The sequence below is a fragment of the Toxorhynchites rutilus genome, chromosome 3 (assembly GCF_029784135.1).
Source record: "Toxorhynchites rutilus septentrionalis strain SRP chromosome 3, ASM2978413v1, whole genome shotgun sequence".
NCBI classification, from domain to species: domain Eukaryota; kingdom Metazoa; phylum Arthropoda; class Insecta; order Diptera; family Culicidae; genus Toxorhynchites; species Toxorhynchites rutilus.
This window is the reverse complement of record NC_073746.1, coordinates 241,182,823-241,202,447: the sequence shown is the minus strand read 5'-3', so window position 1 is coordinate 241,202,447 and position 19,625 is coordinate 241,182,823. Positions and strand designations below refer to the sequence as shown.

Sequence of the window (19,625 nt, the reverse complement as noted above, 5' to 3'; positions counted from 1 at the left end):
CCAGATGGCTTTCTAGCAAACGAGAAATCTTAGTCTAAATAATTATTTCTCACAGTGTGACGATTAAACGATTATTTAGGGCGATTAATCATATCGAATAACAAACTGCTGAAAGTATTCGATTAGCTGATGAACGATTAATTTCAAAAATCGGGGACCTGCTGGCGCTATCTGGCCATATCTTGGTATCGATTCTGCAATTCATCGTACTCTCTGTTTTGCCAAAAAGGGCCTAACTGAATTCTACAAGTATAAAGGGACTACACATTTATATTTTCTCCCATTTCAAAAATTTGTGATGCTACTGTTGATTTTTCGTACAGAGCCATATCGATAATTGAAGCATATATATTCGCGCTTCTGTTGATGTGCCATTTTGACTATAATTACGTTACGGTTAAAAATATGATTTGAAAAAGAGAATTAAAATTTCAGTCATTTTTCTCGAAACTATCACATTCGCGTTAGGCCCTATTGACATGTTGCTCTAGATATCTTCAAATCTGGCATCCTTGTTTTGCAGTAGCAAAATTTGACAACATTCTGTGCATTTGTTTACGGTATTATTCCGGAGTCTTTGCTTTCCCCAACTAGAATGAGGAATGTTTTGTATGGTAACATAGAAATAAGATAAAAATGAGCACCGAGCAAGAACTTAATGACTCCATTGCACAATATGAGAAGCAGGTATCAACGACAATTGCATCTTTAAACTCAAAAACTTGAGATTCAACCTCTCATTACAGCTCTCGCAAGTGGAGCAAGCAATAGTGGCTGCCAACAGTCAGGAGGAACGTAAGGATTTGGAAAATCTCAAAAGCGACTTGAGCGAGTTGCTGAAGCTAACTCGAGAGACACTGGAGCATGAACACGGTGGAGGAGCCGAGAAATCAAATCCTATCGACGATGAGTTCGCCAGGTTTATGGCCGAAATTAACGCCACAGATGATGTCCAACCCACTAATGTTGTTGAGCCAGATGAAGACATGTCCGAGTCTTTCAAAGATTTGATAGGCAGCAAGTGCTCCGCTCCTCATGTCCACAAGTGGGGTTCGGAAGCTCATCATAACGCACTAATATGTAGCTTGGATTCATCCAACTTAGCAGAAGTGATGGTAAAGGTTTTGTATATTAATCCCACACACCAGGAGATGATACCGTGCTCATACTATCTCGAAGGAGAGTGTAAGTTCAGCGACGAGAAATGTCGCTTCTCCCATGGGGAAACGGTACTCCTAAAAGAACTTAAAGAGTATCGCGAGCCAAAGTTTGAACTGCTGAAGAAAAAAGGTGCAGTAGTATTGGCTAAACAGAAGAACCGTCTTTGGGGTAAGGGTACTGTAAAAGATACTGATTTTACAAACAAGACATGTCGAGTTCAACTCGATGAAAGCAAACGGGAATTGGAATTACCTTTCGAAGATGTTTTTCCGATAGATAGCAAGGACGATAATGATGAAGGGTCTGCGTCTAATTCGGGCTCAGAAACGGATTCTTCGAATGATGAACTTTTCGAAGGCAACAGTCGAGCAATCGATTACGCACAGATTATTCAGAAAAGTCTACTTAACCCATCGGCAGCGGATCGACTTGGTGACTGGGAGAAGCACACCAAAGGAATCGGATCGAAGATAATGCGTAAGATGGGATACGTGATAGGATCTGGTCTGGGTAGTAAGGGTGACGGAATAGTAGTTCCTGTTGGGGCACAAGTTTTGCCCCAGGGTAAATCTCTGGACTACTGCATGCAGCTTCGTGAGCAGGCCAATGGAGAGCGTGATTTATTCAGCGTAGAAAAGAAACTGAAGCGGCAACAAATGATAAAGGCCAAACAAGACGCCCAGACATACGCTCGAAACAAACGAAAGAAGGATGTTTTCAGTTTTATTAACAGTGATATCCTCGGGAGCAGCGAGGACGGTTCTGGTACGAGCAGCAAAAATTCAAAACTTGATTTGCCAAGCTGTTCATCGAAAAATTTAAACATCGCTAGTTTGAAGCTAGCCGAACAAACCAAGAGACTGGAGATGGAGGTGGAAAGGATGACACATTCCTTGACACGCCACCAACCGGGCTCACAAATGCACTCCAGCATACGGAAACAAATTACCAGCAAACAAGCCGAAATAGCCCAAGCACAAGCTACTGAACAAACTATTTCCAGAGAGCAGCGGCTGAGATCCGACAAGAAAAAATTGACAGTATTTTAGGAATACGATTTTGTAGCGTTTTTTTTAAAATATAAATTAGTTTTATAAATCAAAGATGAGCTGGTGAATTTGATTGAAATGTATAAAGTTTTCGGTTAAAATGTTGAGACAATGCACGTAGATTTTATTGATAAAAATCGTCATTTGAATCTCGTCTTCAATTGAATATTCAAATTCAATTGAATGTGAAAAAAAAATCAGAAAGAATGTTATCGTGCAGCAGCATTTTGAAATTACAAAAATTCTTTTGGGTTGAACCTTGTGTGAAACTAGGTTGAAACTGAGTGAATAAAAAAAACGTTCTGGCAGCAGTTATTTTGGCACTGGGGTTGAAACTGAACAAAAACGTATTCGCTAGTAGTTCCTATGCAGCAGGAGCGGATTCATTATCAATCGGCATTCTTGTAGATGATTTGAATATAGTTACGGTCTTTCTACTAGCGTGAAATATTTCATAGAACTAACTGTTTCACATGAGTTAGGCAAGCTATTTCATGAACAAGAGTTTTTGTGAGATGCATATTACTTAATTTACTAGCACCTAAAATTGACAGGAAAGGATTATCAACATCATGTTCGGGCATAGGGCCTGATTCTCGAATACACTTCACGGTGGAAACAAAATAAACGGCACGCCATTGAACTACGTTTTACGAGTTAGTGAAGTGTCGAAGATAATAATGAGTTTTCAGGCAGAATGAGCACTTTTCAAATGAAAATCATTAATGAAAATTAACTTCCTCGTATCAAACTGGTGTTCAATGTGAGTGGGAAACTTTGTTTTCTTCATGTGTTATAATAATCTCATACAAAAATTTTATCTGAAGATAATTTGATCTTATAATGATGAGTTTTAGTAGGAAACTAATTTCGAATCCAGGGGTGGCATTGCGCGTTTCGAAACGAGTAATTTTTGTTCGATTCGACCATTTTGACATGCCTTTGACCAGCTTTGTTTACGAACCCAAAAATTTTACATTTCTCTACGAGACAAATTTTGCTCTAAATCTAGTACACCCAAAATATGAACTTGAAAAATATACATAATACTAAAACCATTTCGATTTTAGTTCGAATTTTCTCGAAACGAGTTACTCGTATCGAAATGTGCAATGCCACCCCAGATGTCGACACCGTACCGTTGTCATCGCGGATACATTTCATTTCGTTTCCACCGTGAAGTGTATTCGAGAATCAGGCCCATAGATCAAAGTCACAAAGGCTCGAGCTCACGTTCGAATGCTTCCTTGTATTTTACATGAATTCACTCGAATTATTTCACTTATCCGCAGAGCATTCAGGTACCCGGAAATCATAACTGGGGGTTGGTATATCTTTCTGGCTGAATGTGTCCTCAATTTCAACATAATCAACCGCTTTTTTGGCGGAACTAATGTTAAGAATGTTAAGGATATCTGCACACGAATGTTCATTATAGTTTACTTCTTTACGAGACCTAAGTTCCAGGGCAAAAGGCGCAAAGCCTACAAGGGATCATATTCACCTAATCCGGCTATACAATCGCAATGTGCTGTTTACCCTGTTCCTGTGCAACTTTTTGATTAATCAATCTGCTTCCATTGATATGGATCATAGTCATAACAGGAATTTTTTAATTTCTCCGAGTACAGTAGAACCCCGATTATCCGCGAAATAGTCGGGTTAGGCCATCGCGTATAACGAAAATCGCGGATAATGCAATATAAGACTAAAATGAGGTACAAACACGAAAAATATATATTTTAGCATGAAAACTATGTTTCATCAATACAGAAATTATTGAACTATTAATCTGTAAGGTCGTGTACATCAGTGATCGGATAATGGGAAAGCCATGATCAAAACAAAAAAGCAAGACTCTACCACTCACTGACAAATTTCGGGAAGGTTTATAAATTTACTAGGGAACTCACTTTCGCGGATCAACCGCTCGCGGATAATCGAGGTTCTACTGTATATGATTTTGACGCTAAAAGTAAATATTTCTATGTAAAGACACATATATTCGCATATTGTTAATATAGGGTAGCGCGTATTTTTATTAAATATTTCGCTAAAAGAATTATTTCAACAAAGCTCAATCTTGTCGGTGCATATAAATCCTATGCAGTGATCACTGTTGCCTGCCCAACAGATTACTAATACATATGTTCGCTGCAAGCGCCTTATAGATATGTCAAACCATGTTGGTCGTAGTAGGCGTATCTGAAATCTTTTGACAGCATTTTTTTTTTGAAAATTTGTATCTTTTGACGGTAAAAATCACGCGTTGATCCGTTCTGTTCTGAAAAAGAAATTTGATTTTGGATATTCAAATTAAAAATCCGGCGAGGTCAGGTATTAAAATCGCTAAATCGCTGAAAGTGGCAAAATCGATCGTGTATGATGTGATGAAATGTTTCCATAAACGTACAACTGTTGCTCAAAAGGATCAGAGGATGCGTCGTAGTGGAACTTACGATGGGAAGCTAAGGTTGAAGGCATTGAGAACAAATCAAACCCAGGATTCTCGAACAACAACATCGCCAAAAAAACACAACTCTAACCAAAGTATCATCCGGAGAATCCGCATGCGAGAAGGTTATCGTAATTTCGTAACAACCAAACAGGACGCAAAATTTGGTGGCCAAAAGACACACCCGAAAGTTGTACAACAAGGGTTCAACGAAGTACGAAGGATGCATGCTAATAGATGACGAAACGAATATGAAAATAAATTTTAGACAGCTCCCAGGCCTGAAATTCTATGAGACCACTGCCAGAGGAGATGTCCCCAGATTTCCTACCAGTACCGTCTATAACGAGAGTACCTTACTTAGCGGCCCACACAAGTCTTGACCACAAAATAGATGCATCGATCAAATTCATCCAATGGTAATCGATTTCCTTCATCCACTCCCAGAAGCCGCAAATGAATGAACAATTACATTTACTGGTTAACATTCGTAGTTTTACATCGTCGGAGGCGTAAATCGGTCCAAGGGGCATGACATCATTGCAAGATGGAACAACACTGCCGTAACTGTTCTAAGAGCCACCCAATTAATTCGGAACGAAACTGTAACCTTGAACCACGTTGTCCCCACTGCAATGGACCGCGTCAATCAGCTCCCAATGCAAGCTGCATCAAGTTGAACAGATGTTTCGGATCATGGTGAACAATCCAAGCTTGAGCTTCCCAAAAGCAAAGAGTGAACATGAGTGCTCCCGAGAAAGTACACAAGGTTTGTCAACAACCTTCCCGGTGATGATTGATTTTCCGGATCCCTGAGAAGTATGAAGACAACGCTCTCGTCCCGGATGAAACCGCGCCAAGGTAAGCCCAGCTGACGTTAGCACATATTTCGACAATCTTTCAAAGACAGTCAGTGACATTTGGGCAGGAAATATCATTAAGGATGATGAGATCAATATTATCAATGACAAAAGTGGTTGTTAAGAAAGGTCAGACCGCATTATGGATCATTCGAAAGGCGCTTATTCTGTGTTTGGCGGTGCTGCTCCGCCTCACGTTGCATATGCTGCAGTGCATCTATATCCTACCTGGACAAAGGATGAACTGGAGGGAACTTGATACAATCGCACCAAATAAACTTTCACAAGTCTCCATAGAGAAGGAATCTGCTATAGTATCAGATTTGCCTTAAAGATATCGATTAGATTTTTTATAATCTTTATTTGAGTGGTTTTCAGCCTCCTGGGCTGGTTCGCCTATATCGATTAGAGATGGGATTAGCTTTGATTCTTCATTTTGAATCAGGGCTGTAAAAAATCATCTGCATCTGCAGATTTGTAAGGTTGAAAGGAAGTGCAACCTCTTTTGCAGCTTCAGGTTCTGTGGGACACCTTCGAAAGCATCTTATGTCAAGACTGATATGAAAAGATGTAGATCACGGAAAGTAAGTCTTCGTCAGTAAAATCTTCCTAGAGATTTTCTTCCTCTTCCCTGTGGTTTTTTTATGAAGCCTAGCGCCTTCGAGTCTTATCCAAGAGTCTTATTGAGTCTTGCAATGATTGGGGTACTTTCAATACTTTCGCCGTAATCTACTCAGGGTTTTAGTTCGGATCGTCTTAGTTCTCTGCTGTATTCGGTTATGGCTTTTCTGTTCTAGGACCAGTCCAAAGTAATTTTAGCTATAGTGAACAGTTTCTACGCTGTTTTATGAAGCCGTTCGAGTCTTTTGTTACACCAAGGAACGTCTCTTGTCGAATCAACTCTCTTTAGTGGACAATTACTATTTTAGACAGAGACTATCGTTTCCTTGAATTCTTTTAAAGTTGATTCGAGCTGCCTTAGTTCAACTCGAGTTTATGTGAAAACCGTTTCCAGTTGTTTTTTTTTACATAATCGCGATATTTTCTTTGTACTGTCAAGTACTCTAAAAAAAAGTGTCTGTGATCAAACAAAGACCCGTCACCCGGAACGTGTCAGTTATGTATTTACTCACAAATTACCGGACTGCATAGGTCCAAGAATTCTTGTCTGATATAGTTTGTAAACGTTAGTTCATTCCTTATATTGGCAATGTATATGTTGTTTGACTAGAGAAATTCTAAAAGACACTCCCCAACTCATGAGCCGATGATGAAGATTTTGTTGTCTTCTCAGTAGTTTATCTACGAACGCCGCAATCTATTGAATGGGAATCTTATGAACGTTGCCAGGAAAATAGGCCGGCGCGATTGTGATGTCGGGTCTCTCCTTGGCGGTTGGTATCTCAACTCTGTTCGCAACGATGTCTTGTTAAATGAACTCTGTAAAAGAAAAGCTTTGAAATTTTGCTTCAATTGAAACACCAGCTCTTGGCGACTCATCGCTTGTCATGCTTTCGTCGTAGAATAACTTACATGAACCTGTTTGAATACCATGTATTCTTCCGTAGTGGACCGAGGCCCTTGAATTAGAGCTAGATCCACAGCATCATCATCAAGTATCGTTGCTAGATTGTCAAGCTTCTTAGATTTCGTAGATTCACTACTAGAAGTCTTCGCTCTACCAGAAACCCTGATGAAGTCTCTTTGAATTTTGTGTGAAACCACAAGTACCGTGCCAATTGTCTCAAAAGATTTCAGATTGCAAGGTTTCCGATGTTTCGAGATTCTGTGCCATCGGACGCCAGATTCTCCTTGAACACACAGTTTGTTTGTTCGTTTGTGTTTTTGTTCTTAAAACATTCTGCTCGCCCAATGAATGTTAATTAAAGTTAAAACTTATTATAAACGTTCCAAACATAAATAATATTTGAGCATTTTCATCTATCATTAAAAGTCAGCATTAAAGCTCTCTAGTTACTATGAATAATGAAACCCGTCGACTCGGTAATTCCAGAGTTGCAGAGGAAAATATGAAAAAAAATCTGTGTAGCATCAGATAATTTCTGTTGAACCTTATCCGCATTCAACGAATTAGTTTAGGTGAGGAATTTTCTCATCGAAGAATATACGTTAACAGGGTGACCATCAGGAAAATATTTTATTTCTTCTTCTGACGCTCGAGAGCCGCTTTCGTTTCTTGTCTTATGGTGAGTCCGATAATTTTTATTGTCTTCGCATCATCTATTTGTTCGTACAAACTTTGAAAACAATTGTTCATAATTTCTTTCACCATCTCATCGAATGTACTGTTGTCAGATTTATCCTCCTTATATTTCATCAGCTCCTGCTCCATGTCCTTCATTGACTTCTGTACACTTTCCAACTGTTCGGCCAACAATTTGTTCTTCTCAAGCTCAGAATTGTGTTCATCTTGAACAGCTTCCAATCGTTCTTCTAAAGTGCAAATTGCTTTGGTTTTATGCTCCATAATTTCTCTATTCGCTTCAATCGTTTGACTTTGCTCTTCAATTATTTTTATATCTTCATCAATTTTCTTATGACTAGCCTGAACATCTCGTTGTAATATTCCAACTGTTTTCTCTAATTCCTGACATCGTTTCTCCATCTTCACTAGATTTGCTTCCGCCAAGTCATTCGCTTTATGAGCCATTATTCTTTCCTCCAGGCTTCTTATAGTTCCCTTCAGGGCATGATTTTCTTTTCTCAATCCGAGTATTTTCTCCTCCAACGCTAACATTTCTTCGTCCTTGTCGGCGCTCGATTTTCCACCCACCCCAGCTAATCCTTGCATGTTGTCAATTTTGTCCATCATCCGATCCAACTTTCCTTCAAGCTTGGAAAGGTTCATGCGCATCTCGGTTCCCTGCATGCGGCTTTCGGTCATAAACAGATTGAGGTTAACATCGGTAGCCGTTTGCATCATATTATGGTCGGCAGTCGTGAGCACAGAGCTCGTGGGAATCATTTGCATTCCAATGGTCACGGGAAGAACCTTGCTGCTGCTCGCAACCCTTCGATGATGTGACGAAAAGTTAGATCGAGGGATCGTCTCGATACGGGTGTCCGTATCCGAAGAGTCGCTTATTTCGGATGCAAAGGATTGTTTTTCCTGTGGAAAAATCGATTGCCCGACTCTGGCCATACGTGAAATCAAGTTGGCTTTGCTTTTATCCACGTCCGAATTAGGTTCTTCAATCACTGGATTCGATCTGGAAGCAGGAATCGGTTTGGACTGCGTCTTCTCTCCACTCAATAGACAAGCGCCATCGAGAGTTGACAGTAAACGACTTAGCTCCGAATCGTTTTCGAACAGAATACTCCAAAAGCATTCGTCGTCGCTTTGGAATTGAAGATAGTCATTTCGCAGGAATAGTTTTGTTGATTTCGAAACATTTAAAGTGGCTAATGCATCGGTTTTTGTTCGATAAAGTAAAATTCTAAACTCGGCATCAGATCGGAGCAATGCTAGCCCGAGCCTTCCTTGGGATATATTCTCGCCATCAACGCTATTAGACAGTACAGGAATTGTTAAGCATATTCGACTGATACGATCGCATACTTACAGTCTATAAGCAGTAACTACACTGGCCTGCAACAAGTTCCACTCGACAGCTGTTTTCACTCGCGCGCTCTCATCTCCCGATTCGATTACTTCCTGCGGTGGAACGTATCTGAATGAAGACGCCCCGTAACGATCGGACAACTTTGACGTGCTTTGTCTGCTGGGTTTGGAAGAATGCACAGATGATTGTTTTGTTGGAGGAACAATTTTCGAAATCCCAAAAACCTTTGCGAGTGTTGAACTAAATGGCTAATCAATTAACAAGTTCATTTCTCGAAGACAGAAAACACTTACTTTGTGGTTGGTTTGAAAAAATCGTCATCCTCGTCGGATTGTTGACCTGCATTACTAGAGCCACCAACAGGCATTCTTTAAAAATTCAAATCAATTTATTGGTAAAATTATGGACTGTTTGTTTACAATACACTAGAGATGGGCAAACCGTTCATGAACTGTTCAAAAGAACTAGTTCACCAAAAAGAGTGAACGAACGGTCGTTTTTTTTACTTGGCAACACTTCACATGAACTGCTTACCAAGTTCAGAACGACGAACTGTGTACCAAGGCGGTATAATAAGGTGGAACGTTATGTCAGAATTGTTGTACAGCCCAAGACGGGTCCATGGTACTAGGTGAGGCCGTTTCGTCACTAAGTTGGTTAGGGGAGCGGTATATGAAAACAGCACGGAAGAAAGTAGAAGGGGAATTATTTGCTTGAAGCGTGAAAGAGACAGACTGATCACGAGCGAGCTTCGGCAATAGCGTATTGTGTTTTGTTTACAAACAAAACACAGTAGAATTCCAAGATGGCTGAAGAGTGGTTTTAGCAAGTTGGCCCACCTTAGTATATACTTCTAGGCGCCTTGGTTCAGCCATTACTTGAGTTCGAATTGGCGATCTAACGCAAAACGTAAACGATCGGTGAGACATCTGGATTTTGATTTTGAACTAAGAAAATGATGCTAATGTAACCTAAAACTCAAAAACAAATCACGTATATTTAACTTCCGGGCTTTCCAAGCTAGTTCTCACATGCAGGAATCGTGCATTTTTCTACTTGTGTTTGATTGTGCTCTCGAATTTCCTTCTTTAATTCAACCATTGTCAACATTTTTATAGTTTTCACTACTGAAAGAGGTAAATAAATAACATGTTATATATAAAATTGCGCAGAATTAAATTTCTTACAAACTCATCGCAATCAAATAATCTTTTATGATTATAACATTGTAATTTATGGAAAGAACTACAAACCTTCCATAAGCTCACATGGCAAAATTTAAAACCATCATCACTTTCACCGCAGCGCCGCCTAGGTGTAGATTTGTACGTTAGATCGCCAATTGACAGCGGCCAAATGAACGGCTAGTGTTTCCGAGAAAGAGGATAACAAATGGCATGCAATGAAGAGTGCATACCGCTATGTGTTTGTTTGTTTACGCTGGTGGCATCATTGTTGTGTTTCGGTGACTGCTGCAAGTTATTGTCTTCATTGCTGTTTTACGGGACGTGAGGGTTGTTGCCGTTGTTGCTGGGATTGGCAATTCAGCGATTGTGGGAGCTGTGCTAGTGGGTATATGAAGGAGCCACTACCGGCGGGCTTGTACCGTACTGCTCTTAGTTCCATTTGCTTTGATCACATTAGTCGTTGACGACCCATTATGATTGAGTGAGCGCAGCGGTACGGTTTGGATATCCGGGCATGTCGTTTCCCGACGACTGCTGCTTCAGCTGGAGACTCACCTGATCGTGCGGGTTGTGAGACACAACAGCTATTTCGATTGAAACCGGTTCAGCGTAGGTAATTGTTGGTGTGCAGAAACCGCTATGTAGCATAAAAATTGGACCTGGTTTGTTTATAAACAAAAATAGTCGCTGTCATTTTTCATCCCCTCTCGCATCTTCTATGCCTTATCCTCATACTGTCAAAAACGAACCACCTGTCAATTCCAGCTCCTTGCTGTGTACGAAGACCGCTGGCTGAACTGTGTATATAGTTCAGTTCAGAACGAACTGAACGGTGAACGATGAACTGTGTATGCAATTCAGAACGAACTGTTTACGATGACCGCTGGCGGAACTGTGTATACAGTTCAGAACGAACTGACCGCTGGCTGAACTGTGCGTACAGTTCAGAACGAACTGTGTATGATGATCGGTGTATAAGGCTAAGGTTACTTTGGATAGGAGTACGCACGAAAATTTGATAGTACGAATAGAAACAAACAATTTTGTTCGATAGAAACAGACGAATTCGAACGAAGCAACGGGGAAGCAATGTAACCACACCAATACAACTCAATGTGGTTGTTTACTTTCACTATTGCATACAATTCGTACGATCACTTCTCTGCATCCAGTGTCACCGCCGTCTAAGAGCAAGGCGAGCGAACGAGTTATGCACGAATGCTGTTGCAAGGTAAATAGTGCTCAAATTAACGAATGGAAACAAACGAAAGCCCCATGAAATAACACAAAATAAGATGTTTTCATAATAAAACGCAATATTTCAGGACACGATGGTTCTTAAATTGGATTGTTCGATTATTTATCAAATAAAGTTTTAATTTCATATTTTGAGGGTAAATATTTCAGTAAGATATGCAATCACAAAAAATACAGTTGAAAGCGAAACGATTCAAACAGTATTTTTCAACAGTAAATAAAAATTTGTGTCGCTGATATGAAATGTTTTTATGTTATATCATATTGTGCTTTATAATTTCGAGAAAGTCTTTCGCGTTTTGGTACAGTTTTGCTATATCAGTTATTGCAAAACATTGTAGAAAAACAGCGCAACGCTAGTTTGTGCTGAAAATAATAAATCACGGTTCAAACTAGATCAAAATTTCAAAATCATGGTTTGATTTTCTATTTTGCTAAGATATTTTTAACAAAATTCGGACACAGAGTTATTGCTAACAAACAGCATTTTATGAATGAAAAGAACAGTCCTACATAACATTTCACACTTTTTTATACATGATTTGGCATATCCCTCTAATGTACGAAAGAGTGAGTGAACTGCTCAAAAGAACTAGTTCACTTAAGTGAACGGTTGGCCACTGAACGGTTCATTAAAGTGAACTGTTTTGCCCATCTCTACAATACGGTGACCGGAATAAATCGCCACAGTAAACAACTGCAACAGAAACAACCGCTTAGAAAAAGTGTAGTAGGCTAGAAATATTTGGCGCGGGAAAAACATCATGTGCCTCACATTTCTATTATAAATTTATTCTCTTGTTCTCGTTTTTCGAAATTTATTCTGAGGACAATGTAATGGGGACGAAGTCCCCATTTGGCGAGGATAAGGAATCGAGGCGGCCCATGCCGCCAAGATGACGCAATCCGAGTCCACCGCCGACCCGCCGTCGGAAGCGGCGGTGTCTCGCACGCAAACCTGGGATCCACTGATTGCCCGGTTAGTTTGAAACATAGGATACGATCCTTTAGCAATGTCCGACCGAGCTCTAGCGAGCGTCGGACGGTATACGTCTGCCCGGGGCGTTACGTTTGCCTGGGGCGATACGTTTGCCCGGTTAATTCTTGTTTTGAAATACAATACCGCGCCACAATATTTATAGCCTACTACACATTTTATAAGCGGTGGTTTCTGTTGCAGTCGTTTTCTGTGGCGATTTATTCCGGGAACCCTACAATACACAGTAGAAGACGTTATCAGATGATTTACTTGTTGGTGTGGGTTGACAGACAAAACATGAATGTTATATCCTGTTAGCACCGGGGTGGGGTAGTACACAAAATGTAATTGTATTGGTAAACGCAGAATGTTGTCATTAATTGTATCGATTAGTTCATGGGTCTAATGGGGCCGGTATCTCTGCAGAATTTCTAGAAGCGATGCTTTTCTTTATTTAAACGTGGGAATTTTTGGAATACTCTGGATTCTTTTTTACGCGATTTTTTTGCGCGGTTGTGACGAGCGCCTGCCGATGATAGGACACTTTTTTTTTACGTGATTCTTTCGAAATTTTGCGATTTTTATTCACGCGATTTGCTCGAAATAACGCGATTTTTTTAAAGTGATTTTATTTTTGAGCACACGCATCAGTCGCGTAAAATAAGAATTCAGTGTACTGTATGACCCGGAAATTTCGGAAATTATTCGAAAATTTCCACACGAGAATGTTCTGAGTTTTCCCATAAGACGTGACTTTCATTGTGCTAAGCTTCCACTACGAAAGATGTTGTCTAACTGCCTAGTTTGTGTCCTCTAAAAGCCGGAGTGTATCATTGTTGCTTAGACGATATGTGTCCGAGTCGAGTAATTCAGAGAATATTTCGCAATACCAAACTATTTTAATGGGATGATGAATCTACAGATCTGCTAAATGAAATGCCGTCACCGGAGCCGAAATACAATAGATAGCATTTTTATTGTTCGCACTGGCATTCAAATATTATTTGTATTGTTGTTGCCTTGTTGTGTGCAGTGGTTTGTCGTTTTTTAGTGCTACGAAAAACCGTATTGGGGGTTTGGGGTATTTAAGTATAAACGCCACCGGAGCGCAATGTTTATTATGAATTGGTTTTACTTAGTTAAATTTATTCTGAGGCCAACGTAATGGGGACGTAGTCCCCATTAATCGAGGATAAGGAACAGAGGCGGCCCTAAGCCGCTGAGGTGACGCAGTGTGCCAGTGTGTACAATAAAATTGCTATCTATTGTATTTCGGCTCCGGTGACGCTAAGGCGGCGGTGACACTGGATACAGAAAAGTGATCGTACAAATTGTATGCAATAGTGAGAGAAAACAATCACATTAAGTTGTATTGGTGTAGTTACATTGTTTCCCCCTTGCTTCGCTCGAATTCGCCAGCTTGTATCGAACAAAATTGTTTGTTTCTCTTCGTACAATCAAATTTTCGTGCGTACTCCGAGCCAGTGTAACCTTAGGGTGACTGACTGACATTCACTTGTCGCGTGTTCATCGCGCGAAAAAGCTGTGCATGTAGAGGTTGATTTTGTGTCGCGCAGAAACTCGCTTGTCGCGTCGCATCGCATCGCGTTTACTCTAGCATATGAAATAGTTTTTTGCCAGAATTGAATGAACGGAGCTTGGTCGCGCGACAACGCGCGGTTTGTCAAAAATCACGTAGTGTCGCATCGTATCGCATGTCGCTTTCACTCTGGCATCACCCTTATGAAAAAGAACTTTCAGTCATCTTGGATTTTGTATGTAAACACTCAGCAATATTTTGCAATATGTTTTTTTGCTTCTTGTGTGTGAAATTGTTTTGGTGGCAATAAGCGCATTGAAAAGTTGAAAGGTAAGTCTTTTACGGTTAGCTTCAATTTGTAATATACTCTATCTTATTTTATGTTTCAGCTCAAAAGAACAAAACGACTCTCGGTGTCGGTTGGTGATGGAAATTTTTTTCCCGTGTTTTGCAGTTAGAGACGTCGGTTAATCGTTCGATTCATTTAAATAATCGAATATCTGTAATTTTACTCGAGTATAAAAATAAAATATAATAAAAATTAAAAAAATATATGAAAACATCGAATAATTATCAAAGTAATCGCGATTAATGAAAAAGAGAACCATTTTTACAAAAAATACAGTGCAAAATTTGTTTAACCCTCCTGTACTCGCGTGCAAAATCATAACACATATACTCGCGCACGGTGTCACAGACCGAAAGTTGAACTTCTCTGTAATATTGCTATTGTATATTTTTTTTAGATTTATTGGTATTTAAAAATGTCCAGAAATTTTTTTTTTCATCTTCATTCAGTTTTAATAGTCATGTAATTCAGCATCTTCAAAACAAAGAAATTTTTGATACTCCAACACAAATAACGAAATTCAACTTTCCTGTTATGAATTGAAAGTAAGCAACTGAATATAATTCATGAAAGTATAAAGAGCTATGAAATAACATAGAAACGTATTTTTCGATTCAGATTTCATTAGTAAAAGAATCAGAACACACCATGATTGCATGCTCGAAACAAACATATTTTTTACATTTCATACAGCTGTAGCGAGTTTTTTGGGTCTTTTGAAGAGAATAATGTGTAACCTTCTAGATAGTTACCAGATGATAAGGGTTCTGGAATTTCAAGTTTTCCTATATCTAATATTCTTTGTTTCTGTGTTCTTGGTTAACAAAAACATGGGGCATAAAAATATTATATAAAAGGATTTCTAGGATTCCCTGCGTCTTGTTTTATCGTCGATGTTGTTCAGCTCATATATTATAGAAACAAAACCCGAAGCTGTAACTGTACAAATATCCATGAGCCACCGATTAATTTATAGTTTATTTATTTATTTACTATGACTCTACATCCCATTGAGATTAGATCTGATTCACTACTCTTCTCCAATAAAACCGGTCCATGGCTGCAGTTCTCCAACTCCCGGCTGCACCGATTCTTGCCAAGTCCTGCTCCACCTGGTCCAACCACCTCGCTCGCTGAGCTCCTCTCCTTCTTGTTCCTACCGGATTAGATGCGAACGCCATCTTTGCAGGGCTGCTGTCCGGCAATCTTGCAACATGCCCTGCCCATCGCACTCGTCCAGCCTTGGCGACTTTCTGGATGCTGGGTTCGCTGTAGAGTTGCGCCAGTTCGTGGTTCATTCTCCTTCTCCATACTCCGTTTTCCTGTACACCACCGTATATTGTTCTGAGCACTCGGCGTTCGCAAACTCCGAGCGCTAGTGAGTCCTCTTCAAACATCGTCCATGGGTCGAATTAGGGATCTGTACATAGTACACTTCGTACGGGGTCGGAGCTTGTTGGACCTCAAGGTTTGCGAAGCCCATAGTAGGCACGACATCCATTTTTTTATCCCAACAGTTGATTTTATTGGGCTCATTTATCAATTCAGCTGTAACAGAGCCGAATTCATTCGTGTACATTTGTTATCTTAAGATAACTTTTGTTGTATATTACACTGTTACCATTTTGAGGCGTAAGGTATTTTTTATCTATAACACAGTAGCCGTTTAGGCGTAAGAGAACACATGTCGCATTTTTTCGGTGTAAGAATATTGCTATTGTTCGATGGTTCACAGATGGGCTGTTCACAGCGGGACTGTTGATATGAGGCTTCCTTTGTTGCGTTATTAATAGTGCCAATTACCGATGCAGCAGACCGAAAATGTGAGCGGTAAGGGACTGGGATTACCCTCACATGATGATTGTTGCGTGGACATAGTAGCTAGAATAACACACAAAGATGGTCAGTTGAGGGGCCATGAGTTATGAGCTCATGATCGTTCGCTTAGTAGCGGTCACGCAACCAATTAGGCTACGAATACCCCCAACGACTTTCATTGACAATGCGTCTTCGAATTTCACGGCTGTTGTTGTCAGTTGTTATCAACGAGCCAAGGTAGACAAATTCCTCCACCACCTCGAGCTCGTCGCCGTCGATCACAACACTACTACAAAGAAGAACTCTGTTGCGTTCAGTCCCTCCAGCTAGCATGTATTTAGTCTTAGACGCATTGATCCCAAGTCCAATCAGCCCTGCTTCGTGTTTCAGTCGGGTATACAAGTCGGCTATCGTCGCATGTGTTCTTCCGATTATGTCCACGTCGTCGGCGAAGCAAATAAACTGACTAGACTTATTGAAAATCGCGCCCGCATGTTGAAGCCCGCTCTCCACATAACACCTTCCAACGCCACGTTGAAGAGCAGACAGGAGAGTCCATCGCCTTGTCGAAGTCCCCTGTGAGTCTCAAATGATTCCGACAGCTTACCTGAGATCTGCACACTGCACCGCACACCGTTCATCGTTGCCTGAATCAGTCTTGTCAGCTTTCGGGGAAAGCCGTGTTCGTCCATGATCCTCCATAGCTGTCGTCGGTCGATTGTATCATATGCGGCCTTGAAGTCGACGAAGATGTGGTGTGTAGGGACCTGATACTCGCGACACTTTTGGAGGATCTGCCGCAGTGTAAAAATCCTGATAACTTCCCACAAATCTACTTACTATTGGCGATAGACGGCGGAAGAGGATCTGAGACAAAATTTTGTAGGCACCATTCAGGATTGTGATGGCACGATAGTTCCCATAATCAAACTTGTCGCCTTTTTTATAGATGGGGCAGATTACCCCGTCCTTCCACTCCTCCGGTAGCTGTTCTGTGTCCCAGATCCTGACTATCAGCCGGTGCATACACTCTACAAGTTTTCTCGGACCTTCCTTGAAGAGCTCCGCTACGAGGCCATCCCTACCAGCTGCTTTGTGGTTCTTGAGCTGATTAATGGCCTCCTTAACGTCGACCATCGTCGGGGGTGGTACGTCGTCGTTGTTCATTGCACGGGTGTAGTCCTCCTCAACGCCGTCTTGGTCTCCTGCCTGCGCGCTGTTCAGGTGTTCATCGTAGTGCTGCCTCCACCTTTCGATCACCTCGCGTTCGTTCGTCAAGATGCCTCCTTCCTTGTTTCTGCACATTTTGGCCCGCTGCACAAAGCCTTTGTGCGAGGCGTTTAGTTTCTTGAAGAACTTCCGCGATTCTCGAGAACGATAAAACACCTCCATCTGTATATGTGTGACCATTATATTTATTGAACAACTATACGAATGTCAAACATTTGTACTTTTGCACGTATGAATCTAACGACGAATATATCGACGAATAATATATGAATCCGTTCAATCCGGTGACAAGAAGGACTAAAATCAAATAACAATAGTCCGAAAATGATATTATGCATTATATTTAATAAATATTCCACGCCACTGACATTAATTTATACATTTAGTTGACCAATATTCTAAAATAGGAAAAAAGTCACTTGACCAAAAAAGTTACTCCTATACTCGCGTCCGTGTCTCAGACCGAAAGTGGTGAAAAAGTTATACACGTCCCTTCCATTCCAACTGATACGATACGCTAAACAATGACGAATAACGAATGACGAAACTAGAGAGAATCGCAATGTCGTAGTGTTGATGTTTTTCTGAGAAATGAACGAATCATTGATTTTACGGTCTCTCAGGCATTATGGCATATTAACTAAGTGAAACAAACGATAGCCCCATGGAATAACAAAAATAAGATGTCGGTATAGTCGTTTTCATAATAAAACGCAATATCTAAGAATAAGATGGTTCTTAAATTGGATTGTTCGATTATTTATCAAATTATTATTTATTCAAATAAATTTATCAAATAAACTTTTAATTTCATATTTTTGAGTTGAGGGTAAATATTTCAGTAAGATATGCAAATCTACCTCACAGTTGGTAGCGAAACGTGTTGGAAAGCGAAACGATTCAAACAGTATTTTTCAGTAGTGAATGAATATTTGTGTCGCTGATATGAAATGTTTTGATATTATACGAGGGTCACTATTTATATTTCGGGAATAGGAACAAAAACAAATAGTTAAGCTGCGAATATATTTTTATTGTTTTTCAAAGTACTCGCCACGATGATCGATACACTTTTGCATGCGCTTGAACCAATTTTCAAAGCATTTATTCCAATCGACACGAGCCTTTTTTTGAGCGATTGTCAAATTATGTGGGATCCAACGTGAACATAATTTTCGCACAACTAAAGGTGGCCGTACACTGTTTGCCCGGAGGTCAAATATTTGATATTTTTTTGACAGATAAGGTTTGATTTGATATTTGTACAAACACTATTTTGTTTGCCACTCTTCAATTTTAAACAGTAGTAAACAATATCAAACACCGAACATGGAAAAAAAATCAACTGAAATATCCAAGGTAACCTAACCATGTACCGACAGGTTCGAAAAACAGACTGAAAAAATATTTTAGGCATCCAATAATTGAATATTTGCTTGTCGTGTTTTGTGTAGAATATATTTGATCAGTACACGTTGACCAAATTTTATCTGTCAAAAAGAGTCAAATATTTGGCTTCGGTCAAACAGTGTATGAGCACCCTAAGTGTTCATGTAAAATCGCATATATGCTGGTGGAACTAATGCTTAGGGATGCCTCAATCTCACAATAGGTTACATGACGATCTTGCTTAATCATTTCGTGCACAGCATCGATGTTTTCTGGCACTACAGTCGATTTTGGACGATCTTCACGAAACTCGTCCGACAGCGAACTACGACCACGATTGAATTCACTATACCAGCGATACACAGTGGTTTTTGATGGAGCTTCATCGCCAAAAGTCAAATTAAGTTGATTGACGCACTCTTGTTGTGAAAATCCACGTCGAAAGTCGTAAAAAATCATCGCACGAAAATGTTTACGATTCAGTTCCATTTTTTTTGCCGAGACCAAACTTTCAACTAAATATAAAATAAACAAATAGCGTCCGTATGACAAAATGTTCTGAGTACGTATATCGTCAAAAATGTCAAACTTTACGATGGAACCGTCAGATGGACTCACATGACATCAGTGTTGCCAATTCCCGAAATATAAATAGTGACCCTCGTACCATATCCTGCTCGATAATTTCGAGAAAGTCTTTCACGTTTTTGGTACAGTTTTGCTATAGCAGTTATTGCAAAATATTGAAAAAAGCAGCGCAACGCTAG

The 19,625-nt window shown here is 40.1% G+C and overlaps 2 protein-coding genes across 3 annotated transcripts; one reads left to right on the top strand and one right to left on the bottom strand.

The window, feature by feature from the left end:
• Positions 1-539: 539 nt before the first annotated feature.
• On the top strand, positions 540-2,264 carry LOC129778201 (zinc finger CCCH-type with G patch domain-containing protein). The gene is made up of 2 exons (XM_055784946.1): positions 540-687; positions 747-2,264. Exons 1-2 carry the CDS (start codon positions 637-639, stop codon positions 2,208-2,210), a joined length of 1,515 nt encoding a protein of 504 aa, XP_055640921.1. The 5' UTR covers positions 540-636; the 3' UTR covers positions 2,211-2,264.
• A 4,404-nt stretch (positions 2,265-6,668) lies between these two features.
• LOC129778200 (uncharacterized) lies at positions 6,669-9,580 on the bottom strand. Of its 2 annotated transcripts, none has more exons than XM_055784945.1 (4): positions 9,403-9,580; positions 9,110-9,268; positions 7,059-9,052; positions 6,669-6,965 (listed from the first exon to the last, which is right to left on the bottom strand). In XM_055784945.1, exons 1-3 carry the CDS (start codon positions 9,474-9,476, stop codon positions 7,684-7,686), a joined length of 1,602 nt encoding a protein of 533 aa, XP_055640920.1. In that variant the 5' UTR covers positions 9,477-9,580; the 3' UTR covers positions 6,669-6,965; positions 7,059-7,683. The 2 variants fall into 2 exon arrangements, with proteins under 2 accessions (XP_055640920.1, XP_055640919.1); XM_055784944.1 differs by having other exon boundaries at positions 6,671-6,965; positions 9,110-9,349; positions 9,403-9,579.
• Positions 9,581-19,625: the final 10,045 nt, after the last annotated feature.